This window comes from Erinaceus europaeus, chromosome 20, assembly GCF_950295315.1.
Source record: "Erinaceus europaeus chromosome 20, mEriEur2.1, whole genome shotgun sequence".
NCBI classification, from domain to species: domain Eukaryota; kingdom Metazoa; phylum Chordata; class Mammalia; order Eulipotyphla; family Erinaceidae; genus Erinaceus; species Erinaceus europaeus.
The window spans coordinates 21,286,155-21,302,684 of record NC_080181.1 but is presented as its reverse complement, the minus strand read 5'-3'; the positions used below and the strand labels follow the sequence as shown (position 1 = coordinate 21,302,684).

Below are 16,530 nucleotides of genomic sequence, written 5' to 3'. Positions count from 1 at the left end.
CTAATAAATAAATTAAATAAAATAGAAAAAAAAGGTCACTGGGAGTGGTGGAGTCTTTGTGTGGGCACTGAGCCCCAGCAATAACCCTGGTAGTACAAATAATAAGTGCTAAAGTAGAACAACAAAATAGACCCCTTTGTGGGCCCCCATAGGACTTATCCCTCAACTTGGATCAACAATGGTAGAGAATGTTCCATCCTCCGAAGGGAGGATGGACAACATACTCTATGCCACACCTGAGGAAGATGGGTCAATACTGGAGCACCTTGGAATGTTCCTACTTATGACCACAGAATGTGAGCTCAGATCTAGAGGGATGCAGAGGTCACACAGGCTCCTAAGCTAATTATAGGCCCCAGATCACGTCAAATCGATGGGGTTTACAGTAATATTTATGCCCCTTTCCCATATTAGGGAGCTACTCTCTTCCCTGATCCAGCTTTCTGGTCCTTTTCCCAGCCATGACATCATCTCCCCAGATAATAATTAGGGTCCACCTGCATATCAGATTTCAGGCTCAGGCAAAAAACAAGCAAACAAACAAACAAAAACACTAGTATAGCCAAAGGCCCTTTGAAATATAACTAAAATATGCCTACTAGCTATCTACAAAATGGAGGACCCCCCAAATACTTCATCTGCACTATTCCAGCCTTTAGGTCTATGATTATTCAACAATTTGTTTGGCTTTGTATGTTAACTCTCTTTTCAGCCACCAGGTTCCAGATACTAGCAGGATGCAACCAGACTTCCCTGGACAGACAACCCCACCAATATGTCCTGGAGCTCTGCTTCCCCAGAGCTGTTCCCCACTAGGGAAAGAGAGACAGGCTGGGAGTATGGATTGATCTGCCAATGCCCATATTTAGCGGGGAAGCAATTACAGAAGCCAGACCTTCCACCTTCTACATCCCACCAGGACCTTGGGTCCATACTCCCAGAGGGTTAAAGAATAGGAAAGCTATCAGTGGAGGGGATGGGATACGGAGGTCTGGTTGTGGGAATTGTGCGAAGTTGTACCCCTCTTATCCTATGGTTTTGTCAATGTTTCCTTTTTATAAATAATTTTTTTTAAAAAAGTGCTAAAGTATACACCAGATTAGAGAAAACTCTTAACTTCATCAGAAATGGCTTCAGAATACATTATTTAAAATGTGATGTTATCTAATATACCAACTATAGAATTCATTTTTCCAAATATGTTTTGTATAGTTACAGTGTGATCTCGTGATACTTTTATATAGGAAAGACTGGAATTCAAGAAATAGCATGCTAAACCTTAAAAAAAAATCCACATAGTTACAGTTTGTTGTAAAGTAAGATGAAAATGAGGCATCTTATTAAGCAAATTCGGTTCCAGTTCCTCAAATGGTTGGCCTTTTTCCTGAGAAATCTCCAGGACAGGATCTTAGTCCTGTGAAATGCTTTAGAGAAGCTTAGTCTCGCTGGAGGTGAAAGGACATGGAGGTTGGCATCTAGGCTGTACTTAGTTTCAGCATTAGAATTTAAATAAGAAGGTCTGCTAGGAGTTGCCAAACAGCTTTGGTGGAGAAGTTCATATGGCCCAAGAGAGGTTTGCTAATTCTCAGATGCCAGGCCAGAGTGAAGAGAACAGCTTAATTAACACAGCCATCTAGTAGAAGGTTTTCAGTTCTTTCTGTAAGTTGGTTCTGATCTTCTTCGGTCTAGTAAATAAGTGAAGAGAAGGAAAATAATGAGATGTACTACAACATATCTAGCTGACTTTTAGGGTCTTTCTCTGCTTACTTTACATGCAGAAAATACAAGCAAAAAGTGAGTTTGATTGACTTGACCAACCCCAAATACCCAGATGACAGTATTTGTGTCAGAGGTCTTTTATTACAAAAGTTACAGATGGTGACTTGTCACATCACTGGAACCACCAGTTAGCAGGATAGTTGTCCTTTAGGGCCACAGGCATGCTGCTAACCTCCGCTCCTCTTCCTGGTTTGTTTTGCTTTCCGGGGTTTGAGGATGGTGTAGTTTGCATACACTGTATACTGGTCTGATAAGAAGGGGACATAGAATGCTCGCAATAGTTTTGAAGATCTGAAAAACAAGGGAGAAAAATGAAAAGACAGGATCTTATTATTTGAGAAAATTTGCTCTTGTTTTAGTACTGAAAGCCATCCAAATGAAATATTTAATATTTTATAACAGAAGCACCAAAAGGTCTGATCTTTACATACTAGATCATGATAAAGGACTTAACAAACACCACGTTCCTGACTGCCCACACCAAACAGCAACCCTAGTAAGTCACAGGTCATTCTTCAGAGTAACTCTAGGTCTCTCCTTTGCATCAGAATATACCTATCTGGGGCTGGGTGGTGGCAAACCTGGTTGAGCGCACATGTTACAATGCACAAGGACCCAGGTTCGAGCCCCCAGTCCCCACCTGCAGGGGAAAAACTTTGTAAGTGGTGAAGCAGTGCTGCAGGTGTCTCTCTGTTTCTCTTCCATCTCTATCACCCCCTTCCCTTTCAATTTCTAGCTGCTCTGTCCAATAAATAAATAAAGACACGTAAAAAATTTTTTTAAAAAAGAATATACCCATCCTGCTCCAGGTAAATCAATGAACTGCTAATACCAAAATAAATTCTTTTAAAACATATTTTATTTGGGAGGCAGAGGAGATAGGATAATGGCTATGCAGAAAGACTTTGAGGCTCCTATGTCCTAGGTTCAATCCCCTGCCCCACCAAAAGTCAGAGCTGAGCAGTGCTTTGGTTAAAAAAAGGAAATAATATATGTGTATGTATGTGTGTGTGTGTGTATGTAATATATATATATATATATATAATTTGTTTTTATCTTAGAGAGAGAAAAAAAAGACAGAACAAAAGATAGAGTACTGCTCAGTTCTGGCTTATGGTGGTATGAGGAATTGAACCTGGGACTTTGGAGCCTCAGGCATAAGTCTCTTTGCATAATCATTATGTTATCTACCCCCACATTAAAGTCTTTTTGTATAACCACTATGCTATCTCCTCAGTCCCAAAAAAATTCTTAAAACATTTATTTATGGGAGTTGGGCTGTAGTACAGCGGGCTAAGCGCAGGTGGCACAAAGCACAAAGACTGGCATAAGGATCCCGGTTCGAACCCTGGCTCCCCACCTGCAGGGGAGTCGCTTCACAGGCGGTGAAGCAGGTCTGCAGGTGTCTATCTTTCTCTCCTCCTCTCTGTCTTCCCCTCCCTCTCTCCATTTCTCTCTGTCCTATCCAACAACAACAACAACCATAATAACTACAACAATAAAACAACAAGGGCAACAAAAGGGAAAAAATAAATAAAATAAATATAAAAAAAACCAAACATTTATTTATTATTTTTAGTTTGATGGGACAGATGAAAAACTGAGAGGGAAGGGGAGATAGAGAGGGTGAGAGGAAGAAAGACACCTGCAGCACTGCTTCACATTTGTGATGCTTTTCCCTTGCAAGTGGGGACCAGGGGCTTGAACCTAGGTCCTTCTACATGGGGACTTGTGTATGCAAGTAGATGCACCACTGCCCAGCCACCTTATAAATTCTTAATACCTAAACGATTCTGCATCAAGGAAACTGCAGATATAAAAAGCTCAAATGGGAACAGGGGACCAGGCAGTGGCACACCGAGTTAAGCCTACACAGTGGTAAGTGCAACAACCCCCTAAGGATCCCAGTTTGAGCCCCTGGCTCCCCACCTGCCAGGGGTGTTGCTTCACAAGTGGTAACGCAGGTCTGCAGGTGTCTATCTTTCACTCCCCCTCTGTCTTCTCGTCCTCTCTCAACTTCTCTCTGTCCTATCTAACAGCAGCAATAACAACAATAACCGTAACAACAATGGAAAAAAAAGTCCAAGCAGTGGATTCTTAGTACAGGCACTGAGCCTCAGCAATAACACTGGAGGCAACAAACAAACAAACAAACAAAAAACTCAGATGACTTTGATTCTGTATCTAAGTTTCCCTAGAGAGGTGAGAAACTATGTTTCAGGCTTCCTGTGTATAGTGTCCCAGCAATGCCTAAGTCAAAGGGAGATTCCACACATGTGCTCATAATGTGACATGTCCCTAGCAAGCTATAATAGTTCTACTTATTACTGAAATATAAGAACATCTGAAAATCTGAATTTTTGACAAGTATCTACAGAGTATGAAAATATATTAAATAAACTCTTGCTATTGGATAGGCACTGGGGACAGTATTTATACTATTCAATAATTATTGTTTAATACATCTAATAAGTCCATGATGAAAGTGATATTATTACCCCTTCTTTACTTGTGGGAAACTGAGGCTTAAATATAGTTAAATAAAACTTTTAGAGAAGGTAAAGCATATTAAGTGGTAGAGTCCCTATTCATTCCAGGTTTAATTCTGTATTCTGTATCTGGGGCCAGGCGGTGGTGTGTGTGGTGAAGCGCTTATGTTAGTTACCATGAGCAAAGACCTGAGTTTGAACCCTACTCTCCACATGCAGAGAGGAAGCTTCATGAATGGAAACAAGTACTGTAGTTGGACTACTCTGGTACAGGGGGTACCAGGAATCAAATCAGGAACCTCAAGTGAAATGAAAAATCTATAGGCTCCTGGTGGACGCCCACTTCTATATTCCAGCATCCTGAGTGGTGGGTTCTGAGCATGGGCTCTGATAGTAGCCAACCTGCTCTCACCTTTATTGTCAGCACCTTGATGGATTTTGTTTTTAACCAATCAGCTTGTGCCACGCCCAGTTGGAAACTGATAAAAGCTGGCAGGTCTGGTAGGAATCAGCGTAAAATAAACGAATCACCATGCCCTCCATGTGACTTCAGGTCTCCTTCTTTGGTTACTTTTGAGCTACATTATTTTATTTTTATTTTATTTTATTTTATTTTATTTTACTACACAAGCACTCAAATCTAATGCTTGATCAGTTGAGCTATTTTCCCAGCTTCCAGAGATTACATTCTAAACCACTAAGGTTTATCTTGAACCCAGGAACAGGTTAACAGGAGTCATTGATTCCTAGAAAAACCAGTAGTGATAATTTCAAATTCTGTAATGAAGTACCACTTCCTGACTATAATTTCTGAGTTTGAAAAATAAAATTTGGCCTGGTTACTGCCACCCTAAAAGAAGTAGCTTAAGGGCGTTCTGTTGCCAGTCCTTTTCTAGACACCAAACTTGTAAATGTCATATCAACGTGGCATTTGTACTGGCAGCCTAGCCCTGGGTTTGGCAGACTCATGCAATGCATGCACACAATGATATTGGGCTTGGCATACACACCTCTAAAAGATTCTTCCCAACTGGGACGCTGGCAGTGCTCTGTGATCAACAGATATGCACTTCACTTCAGCAGCTAACAATGCAAGGGCTTTGACAGAGGAACGAGGTTGAGAAGAGACAAACACGGGATAAAGCAAGGTTCCTGAAAATGAAATGGAGGAGGGAGCACCTACCCTTGTCAAAAAGAAGATTACTTGTTCTTTCTGCCCATGCTGTATAGATAAAGGGGAGGTCAGAACAGAAAGACATAGGCTGGGAACATAGCATAATGGTTATGCAGAAGGATTTTCATGTCTGAGGTACCATAGGTCCCAGGTTCAATCCCAAGCACTACCATAAACCAGAGCTGGTAAAAAAAAGAAACCAGAAATACATAAATGCAGGATCATGGGCTGGAGTAACAGCTCACTTGGATAGTGTGCTGATTTGCCATGTGAACAGCCCAGGTTCAAGCCCCGCCCCTACTGCATTGAAGGAAAGTTTGGTGCTGTAGTAGTCTTTTTCACTCTCTCTGCTTCTCTGTCTCTATCGAAAAACAAAAACACAAATTAACTAAAGGTAATTTCCATTCCAGCTGACTCTATAATGAAAATCTCATTGAACACAACATATACTGTGAGTCAACTCATCCTTTGGTATACTGTTAGGAATTTTGGGGCTGGGGAGACAGCATAATGGTTATACAAAAAGACTTTCATGCCTGAGGCTCTGAGTACCATCCAATTTTACTATTATGTGCTGCCAAAGCAAGCACTCCAGCGCCATCCTAATCCAGAGCTGAGGAGTGCCCTGGTAAAAAGGAAAAAAAAAAAAACATATATATATATATATATATATATATATATCTTGACATCAAGACTTTTTGAATTCCTTGTTGGAGTAATTACTTACAATTTGGAGAGAAGTTACTTCATAATTTTACTCTTTTTAAAGTGTTCCAAAGAACAGAGAGAAATTACTCTTATTTGGAAAAACAGAATAAAACTCATTCTTACTCATAATTACCATCTGAGTACACTGCAACAATTTATAAATCTAAGGCACATTATAACACATTAGTGGTCTTATTTTTCTATACCTTGGATTATCTACAAATATGCTTAAAAAGAGCCAATCTTGGATGAACCTTGAAAAATTCATGTTACGTGAAATAAGTCAGAAACAGAAGGATGAATATGGGATGATCTCACTCTCAGGCAGAAGTTGAAAAACAAGATCAGAAGAGCAAACACAAGTAGAACCTGAACTGGGATTGGCATATTGCACCAAAGTAAACAACTCTGGGGTGGGTGGGGCAGGGGGAGAATACAGGTCCAAAAAGGATGACAGAGGGCCTAGTGGGGGTTGTATTATTATATGGAAAACCGGGAAATGTTGTGCATGTACAAACTATTGTATTTATTGTCGAATGTAAAACATTAATTCCCCAATAAAGAAATTAAAAAAAAAAGAAAAAGTAATGGTCTTAAAAAAAAGAGAGTAAAGAAAAATTTTAAGAAAAACACTAGAGTTAAATCACTAAAAAAGGATGATGTGGGCCGGGTGGTGGTGCATCTGGTTGAGCGCACATGTTATAATGTGCAAGAAACCAGGTTCACGCCCCAGGTCACCACATGTAGGGGGAAAGCTTCACAAGTGGTGAAGCAGAGCTACAAGTGTCTCTCTCCCTTTCTCCCTCCCCCCTCCTCTTGATTTCTGGATGTCCCTATCAAATAAAGATAATAATAATAACTTTTGATTAAAAAGGTTGATGTGAAAGTGGAAGAAATCAGTACTTTGACATTATCATTCAATTTTATTATTTCATTGCCTAGAAGATTGTATTATCTTTCAATAAACAAGGTGCAAAAGACTGGAGACACTCACTGTCTTGGTAGTCTGCCTTCAGCTTTCACTGAACACAGCTGAGGACGCAGATTTAAAAAAAGTATAGGCATAATGGAAATGAGAATAAAGCTGACAAAGGAAGATATTTCATAATTAGACAAATCAGAAGATGAAAGAGGAGATAAATAATGGACCTCATGGACCTCCAGATTCTAATGATGATGGCTGAATAAATCATGTAAGCAAAGTTTAGACTGCGTAACAAATAAGACATGGATTTAATTTCATTAGGTTCAACAAGTGGCTGAACCCCATGTGAGGCAATAGGTCAAGGGCCAGGAACATAATGACGAACAAGACCCATTTCTATTCTTTATGAGAAACTCAAAAGTCCAGCTGCATTTGTGGTTGGGAATAACCATTTTGCTACAGACAAGCATGAATCTATTTTGGCTACATTAAGAGATCCTCAAAGCATCCTGTTTGTCATGCTTCCTCAGTGTACAGGTGTCAAAAACTCATTATCAAATTTTAGATAATGCATCCAAGGAGCAAAGAGGCATTTCTAGGTAAGCTTGAAGACAAAGCTTACAAAAGGTGGGAGTTAAATATAGTCACAGCCTAGAAGAATTTCTTTATCATCAGAGTTTGGAAATGGAAAAATCCTTAGTACAACAAGAACCACCTTCCCCCCCCCCAAATATTCTGGTTGTATTTTAAATAGTGTTATCAATATCTAACATTAAAAGGCACTAATTTCTTCTATAAGAGGAAGTGAGGAAATAGTCAGTACACATACCTTCGAATTGGAATGGAAAATTATGTGGGCTTTTATGCAAAATAAAAATATGTCAATCCTTTTTTTTTCCTTTAAGATTTATTAATGAGAGAAGCAGGGGAGGGAAAACCAAAGTACCACTCTGGCACATGCAATGTCAGGGATGGAACTTGGGACCTTATGCCTGAGAGTCCAGTGCTTTATCCATTGCACCACCTCCCAGGTTGTGGTTTGAATTTTTCATAACTAACACTATAGCTGCTGTTTTAGATTAATGTCCTTATCATAAAGAGCTTTAATATTTTAAACACAAGTGAGGCCTTTGTGGCTTTTTAAATTGCATTGTTGCTAGAGAAAAAGGGAAGTCAAATTGGAGATGTGCCTTTGTAAAAGAAAAGAGCAAGCACTGGAATAACATGTGTATGCACACATGGAAACGGAGATCAGACTGAATCACACATTAGAATGAAACCAATGCCTCTCACAACTCACACAACAGTGACTGCAGTGAAGTGAAATGCCATCGTGTTGTCCTAGGGAAGCACAGGCGGCGAAACTTTGGGAGACACAAAATGTGCCTCTATCATGGAAACAAACGGAAATATCTCCCCTCCCAGAGAGAAAAGCTACTCAGGCGATTCAAGGATGAAATAGACCTGGACAAAGCAATCTCCTGAACAGCATAATTAGCTGACAGCTCAGAAGGTTTTCTAATTCAATGACCAGCCCTATTTATCAGAGTGAGGGAGCATTCATTCTGCGTGGAGACTGAGATCTGCTCTTGCTGACGTCAATGGAAGACTGGCTGCCAGCCCCTGATGTCGTCAGTTCGGCAGGCATAAATGGAAACTCTGGGCAATTTTTTTTTTCATTTTAAAAAGGAAACATCTTAGCGTTTTCTCTCTTTTTTTCTATTTATCTATCCACCCTCCCATCCATCCATCCCAGAATGAACAGCTCCTCCACCCCCACTCTAGGCCCACTATCAGTTCTTTCTCTTTTCAAAGCTAGTTCTTTTCTCCCACTCTCAATTCCTCACTTTGTTCACATTTCAGAGACCAACTTTTTTTTTTTTTCAGAGACCAATTTTTTACACCCCTCAGAGTCATACAACTCATCTTTTACAACAGTTTTCAATCCTAGAGAGAATCTCAAAATTCCCAAGAGTTAATCTTCACTGTAGTCAACCTACAGTCCCCTAGCAAGTAAAGAAAGAACTGCTCAAAAAGCTGCTGTCTAATAAAAGGTTCTTGAATATTTTTTAAAAGGAAATAGGAGTGAGGGACATGACTCCAGTGGTTAGTAATTGATGCAGAGGTAACATTTATAACCCTTTCACACAAAAGAGAAATGGATGCAGGGGGTACAGGAGAAATGTTATGCTCTTACTGGAACATCAGTTCCTTGAAGACAGAACATTATCTAATTGCTGTATCTCCACCTTTTAGAACAGAGCCCTGTGAAAGAATGCCTATGGCCTGATTCTTAAGTCAGAATATCCAGTTTACCTCCCTCCTTCTGGCAGCATTCATCTTCCACAAATATCAAAAACAGTATTGAGACTCTTCTTTCTCTCCTCTTTGCACAGTTCAGTCCTAGAGCCACTGGATGAGGTAGAGTAAAAGAGAAACCTATAGTGTGTAGGAGGGAGGGAGAGTTGGAGGGGTCCACTGAGATGTGGAAGGCCTCCACATTAGCAAAGAAAATATTAATGCATCAAAAAGTTTGAGGCACTCAATCCATTTCCCATTCTTATATTAATTAGTGGTTTGTGATACTTACTATAAGCTAATAGGAGTGTATACTAACACCATTCCCACCACCATACTCCCAGAGGGATAAAGAATAGGAAAGCTTTCAAGGGAGAAGATGGGATATGGAATTTTAGTGGTGTGATTCGACTTCCGGAGGCGGAGCTACGAGCAGCAGATGGCTTTCTCTCCTCTCCTCTCCTCTCCCGGATCAACTAGGAATACCAAAGGAGACCACCCGGACCGAAACAAGACAGGACTAGAATGACCACAGAAACCCAGTAAATCACCCGTGAGTACAAACACGCGTGGCTGGTGACAGAGAGGAGAGAGGGGCCTAAGGAGAGACTAAGTGACTGCTAACAGTTCAACAGTTTGTCAGTGGAGACACCACCTCCAGTCTGCTCCACCAACAAGGGGACAGCTGAAGGGAGGAAAGGACTCCCCAGAGACTCACCAAGTGCAACTCTGAGTCTCCATTGCTACTACCCTCAGAATCTGGAGCAGCAACAGGGAGGGACACCAGGGTACACCGGGGTACAGAGATCTAACCGGGAAACTCAGGAGAAGACCTATACCTCGGTGGCATAGCTGAGGGGCTGTGAAAGTCTCTTTGCATAACCACTGGATTATCTCTGCCACACCCTGCTTTATCTCTTGGTCAGGAGTCAGTGATTAAGCTAAGAAGCCTATTGATAGTTGAAAAGCCCTCAGGCTCCCATAGCCTACAGGGAAAAAAAAAAAAAGGCTTTTACACCACTGAACTCCAACTCAGGGATTGAAAAAACTGTTAACTTATATAAAATGGTTAAAACAACAAGAAAAAATATTGGAGACTCAAACCAGGACAAGAGTCCAGCTAAAAGTCCTCCAGAGGGTGAAGCACAAAACAACGAGTTCAACATCCAAACATTAGCTAAGGAAATAATAACAGGAGTGAGTAAAGAATTTGAAAAAATTGTAATCAGAAATGCAGGAACAACAAATGAGAATATGGAAGAAAATTCTAATTATCTCATGATTATTAGAGAGCTGAAAGCTGAAATCGCTGAGCTAAGAAGGCAACTAGCTGAACAAGCTAAAACAGTATCAGAGCAGGGCAACAAAATAGATGAACTCCAGAAAGCAGTAGAGGGCAGAGAGAATAGAATCAATGAGGCTGAAGACAGAATTAGCAAGATTGAGGATGAATTAGAGACAACTAAAAAAGAAGTAAGAGATCTCAAAAAGAGATTAAGAGATTCTGAAAACAACAACAGAGTCCTATGGGATGACTTCAAAAGAAACAATATACGCATTATTGGCTTACCAGAGGAAGAAAGAGAAGGGGAGGAAGAAAGCGTTCTCCAGGCCATAATAGCTGAAAATTTCTCTAGTCTAGACAACATCAAAGACATAAAGATTCAAGAAGCCCAGAGGGTCCCAAACAGAATTAACCCAGACCTAAAGACACCAAGACATGTCATACTTAGATTGGAAAGGAATAAGGATAAAGAAAGGATCCTCAAGGCTGCAAGAGAAAAACAAAGAGTCACCTACAAAGGAAAACCCATAAGATTAGCAGCAGACTTCTCCATACAAACACTACAGGCCAGAAGAGAATGGCAAGATATCTATCGAGTGCTCAATGAGAAAGGCTTTCAGCCAAGAATACTATATCCTGCTAGATTGTCATTCAGACTAGATGGAAGCATCAAAACCTTCTCAGACAAGCAACAGTTGAAGGAAGCAACCATCACCAAGCCTGCCCTGAAAGAAGTTCTGAAAGGTCTCCTATAAACAACCAGACCACCACAAATAGGACATATATCAAAACACTCTAAAACTCTACAAGAATGGCGTTAAAATATCTTCAATCTTTGATATCAATAAATGTCAATGGCCTGAATTCACCTATTAAAAGACACAGAGTAGGAAGATGGATCAGAAAACACAACCCAACAATATGTTGTCTACAGGAAACTCACCTAACTCAACAAGACAAACACAGACTTAAAGTGAAAGGATGGAAAACTATCATTCAAGCCAATGGCCCACAAAAAAGGGCAGGAACAGCTATTCTCATATCTGACATGATAGACTTTAAAATAGATAAGATTAAAAAAGATAGGAATGGACACTACTTAATGCTCAGAGGATCAGTCAATCAAGAGGACTTAACAATTATTAATATCTATGCACCCAATGAGAAGCCATCTAAATACATCAAACTTCTACTGAAAGAGCTACAGCAATATATTAACAGTAACACAATCATAGTAGGGGACTTCAACACCCCACTATCTCAACTTGACAGATCATCCAGGCAGAAAATCAGTAAAGACATAAGGGAGCTAAATGAAGAGATAGATAAACTAGAACTATTGGACATTTTCAGAGTCATTCATCCCAAGAAACTGCAATACACATTTTACTCAAATCCACATGGAATTTTAGTGGTGAGAACTCTGTAGAATTGTACCCCTCTTATCCTATGGTCTTGTCAATATTTCCATTTACTAAAGAAAAATTTTTTAAAAAGAAAGTATCAATGCAAAATGTTAAGTAACCTCTTCAGATTCCAGTTTCCACAGCACTTGCTGAGTCATTGTAAATCATGTGACCAGAATGATACTTCATTTTTTAGCAGGCATTTCAATAGACTCCTGGCATTCAGTGAATGTATTCATAGCTGTGACTAGTTGTTAACGACGACCTCCAAAGGGCCATACAATTTTACTGGCTTGCAAGTTTGCTGAGGCACATTACTATAAGACTGGCATGAATCACAGACTGAGTCATTTCACCATTTGTGGCTGTAGTCAATCATCTGATATAATAACATTATAACCTTCTGACCAGTCACCTTTAGCCAATACTCAGAATGAGTGAACCAAGAACTGCTATTGGGCAACCAGCTATTTTCTGACCACCAGTCTCACCCAAAGTTACTGGGGAAATGCTCTTCTAAATTTTTTTCCACTTGATGAAACTACAGAAGTTAGAAATGCAGGTATATATGACCCATTTCCCATTGCAAGGGAGAGAGAAGACACTAATGTCCAAGAAGACGCTTTTCCCTATTCTTTGAACCCTTATTTGTGACAAATGGCGGCACTGGGAGTCACATCAGATAGATGATTCTAGTAAACTTTACAGAGGTTAAATAAACAATGGGCATACTTTAAAATAATTTGACCACCTTTACTTCATATTAAATAAGGTCAAGAGAAGCTCTAAGAGAAGTCAGAATAATTGAGCTTTTGTTCCTTTTTACTTTGGCATAAATCAAAGTGTGTGTGTGTGTGTGTGTGTGTGTGTGTGTGTGTGTGTGTGTGTGTGTGTGTGTGTGTGTAGTTGGGGGCATCATGCATGTGTGATTTCACTGTTCCAGGCTATTTTTTCATTGAAACTGACAAAGAGAGACACCGCAGCACCTTCCATCAGGTAGTAAGGTTCAAACCCGGGTTGTGTACATGGCAAGGCACATTTTCTACCTGGTAAGTTATCTCTCTGGCACACAAATAAATGAAGTGCATAAAATAACTCATCTCTAAGACCCTAAGATGTGCTACAAATTGTAATTTTTTTTTTTTTTTTTAACCAGAGTACTGCTCAGCTCTGGTTTATGGTGGTGCAGCAGATAGAACCTGGGACCTTGGAGACTGAGGCATGAAAGACTTTTGCAGAACCATCATACTATCTCCCCCACCCCATGACTACAAGTTGTAAAGAATCAATGAGATGTGCTTCCAGCTCCCAAAGAAGAGAGAACAATGACATCTGATAATGCTAACTGCTTGTCTAAATTGGCTAAAATCAGTGGCAGTCCTAAAGCAATGGGTAAATTCTTCAAACTTAAGCATTTTTATAGTACAGACTTGGAGCAAAAGTGGTCGACAACCACAAGAGGCTCTAGAAGACTTCATAGCAATGGGAAGAAGACTCTAAGCTTAAGAAATGGTTTGTCCCAGGACCAGGGAGATAGCATAATAGTTATGCAAAAAAAAAAACCTTGCATGCCTGAGGCACCAAAGGTCCCAGGTTCAATCCCCAGCACCACCATAAATCAAAGCTAAACAGTGCTCTGGGGAAAAAAAGAAAAAGAAAAAGGTTTGTTCTTCATAATGTCAAATGTCAACATAACTCAGTGACTAAGCATTTGAATAGTAATATAAGCAAAATACCAATGTACTTTAATGGCAAATCTATCCGCTGTCAGATGAAAAGTTTCAAGAAGCATAGAAGGTTGCCCCTAAGTTCGATTTTCAGCACCACATAAGATCAACAAAGACAAAATGAGTAGAACTCACGGATGGTGGAACATTACTCTATGCCTCCTCCCCTTATCTTATGCACTCATAAAAGCAGTAATAAAGTATCAAGCAAAAAGAAAATAAAGGAGGAGGAGAGGAAAAAAAGAAAGTATGAGAAAATGATGAACTGATAAAGAAGGATGAAAGTACAGAAGCTGCTATCTTCTTCCTTAGTATTCTTGGCAGAAATGAAGGAACTGGAGGCACCACTGTGATTGACATGTAGGAAAAAGACAAGAGCATTTCAATTACTGGTGAGGAGGGAGAGCTAATTCTACCCAAATGATTTGAACACCATCTGAGGTTTGTCAAACTGTTGGCCTGCAACCAAATTCTGCCGTGGGGTGTCGTCTCCTTTTCCACCTGGGTAGCAAGAAGCTGCAGATGGAAACAGCCTGCTGGACTATTTCATGCACCATATGTCTCTTCTACAAGAAATCTTTAAGAAGAAAGATTCCAAAAGTTATCCAACTTGGATGAAGACTGGCATCAAAAGAGCTGTGATGGTTTTAAAACATGTCCATAAATTCTTTGACACTCTTCCCATCAACAGGAGAAGTTTAACTCCTCTCCCCTTGAGCACGGGCTATTCAAGTAGTTTTCTTTTTCACTATGAGGTGGGAGTGATACTGTGTGAATTCTAAGACTAGGTCATAAAAAACTCTACAGCTCTTGGAAGCCAGCCTCCATGTTGTGAGGAAGCACAGGCCACAATGGAGAAGTCACATGCAAGTCTTCTGGCTGATAGCCCCAGCTGAGATCTAGCCAACAGCCAGTACCAACTGCTAGACATATGAGAAAGCCTTTGAGATGCCTCCAGCCACAACCACCACCAGACGCCCAAACACAGAAACCTTCCCATAGAACTGTGTTGATGCACCCAGCTAACCTTTAGAACCCCGGGAGAAAACAATAGTTAACTGTTGCTGTTCTACACCATAGAATCGAGGTTGATTTATTAAAACACCAAAAACTGGAACAAAATTTCCAACTAACTGTCCTATGCAGTGATGACTCCAACTATCTTCTCCTCATCTTCCGTAAATAAATAATTCTGTTTATTCTGGAGCCAGGAGTTGGGGGCACAATGGCTGACGTCAATCAGACTACCACAGAGGACCAAAATGGATACAGAAGCCATGGACTCTCTTGGACTCATTGCTGCTGGTTCACTTCTTGGAGGATAAAAGGCAAGTCACTGTAAAAAAGAATCTCTGAGGCAGTTAGAGCACAGTGATCACTGAGAATCCTGTGCTGGACACTGAAAGGATATGAGCCACAGATGGTACCAACAGCGGCCCCCACTTTGCTGACATAGATGCCTTCTATCAAGAAAAGGTCTCTCTCCTACCAAACCAACTTCTAAGGTCTTACTCTTCATCTAAATTATAAATCTGAAGGACTCTGAAGTCTCCTCAAATTATCCCAAATCCCTCCTCAATTGTAAGTAAACCCTAATTTCAGTTAGATGAGGCTAATGTGCGCTAACACGGGAAAATAGAGCATCTCAGTCCAGCAGGCAAAGGTGAAAGCAAAGCAGTCAAGAAGGAAGGGACCTACAGAGAAGGAGGAACCAGTAGGTGGGCAGGGACTGTGGCAGAAACAGTGGCATGTTTCCAAAACTACAAACAGGACGTGTTGCTCAGGAAGACAACTCCAACATCCTGGAGAGGCATTTGCCACCAGACTCCCACAGTCAGATGCTGTCACCAACTGAGAAAGGAACCCACCTGGGAGTTGACAATTTATTGCAACACTCTCCCTTCACTTCTCTCTGGGGAATCTCAGAGTAGGCATTACATCCACCCACTTGTCCAGCTACTTTATACAAGCAGCAATTATATCATGCTTCAAAGAAAGAAAGAAAACCTCTCTTATTTTAGAAAGTATGTGATACAAGATGAGAAGCCACAGAGTGACAAATGCATCTGGGTAAAAAGTGACACTGTAAACTAGTTTAGACCCCGTAGCCTGACAGTTTGATAAACATTTATTAAGTCGGTCAAAGGCACGACAAACTCAGAAAGAGGAAGGTGCAGCTATGATACCAACTATGTGAAGAGTCAATACAAAATGCTTATTAAGGTCTTAGGCCTGGATTCTCTCTCCAGCTAAAGGGATCTGGTCTTCTGCCACAGCAAATGATCCCATTAGGAAATGAATGTGTACACATCTGGACTGCCATTCTCCCAAACAGACTAGTTCATTTAGCCCTATTTGGTAAAGCTTTCTTCATTAGCCCAACAGTAAAAGGCAGCTTAATAACTTCAAAAGAAAAACAAACCTCTAAAATTCTTAAACTTGCATCAATCAAAATATTGTCATAACAATCTTTAGATTGCTTCTCTTGGAATTGAGTCTCCAGTGACACCCACTAAGAGTGAGATTTGTTTTAATATGCTGATACTTACTGTCTCCATACTATCCTGATTGCTTCCCTCTCAAACAACTGATACCCAGTCCAGACTACACCAAGAATGTCAGCAAAATCAAATCAAACAAGTAATAAACTATGGAAAACGCTCACATGATAAACAAGGACTGTGGGCAAAGGAAAGGTATCTCCTTCCATTCTCCCGCCCTGCCTGTTGAGACAAACCC

At 40.4% G+C, this 16,530-nt stretch overlaps 1 protein-coding gene across 2 annotated transcripts in view; it reads right to left on the bottom strand.

Moving 5' to 3' along the window:
* Nucleotides 1-1,128: 1,128 nt before the first annotated feature.
* Nucleotides 1,129-16,530, bottom strand: part of ALG9 (ALG9 alpha-1,2-mannosyltransferase) — an 86,803-nt gene continuing 71,401 nt past the window's right edge. For both annotated transcript variants that reach the window (XM_060180079.1, XM_016195384.2), the window contains 2 exons: nucleotides 1,952-2,070; nucleotides 1,129-1,685 (listed from right to left, as the gene is read on the bottom strand). In XM_060180079.1, the coding sequence (XP_060036062.1) occupies nucleotides 1,634-1,685; nucleotides 1,952-2,070 (171 nt within the window). In that variant the 3' untranslated portion in view covers nucleotides 1,129-1,633. The remainder of the gene's footprint in view (nucleotides 1,686-1,951; nucleotides 2,071-16,530) is intronic.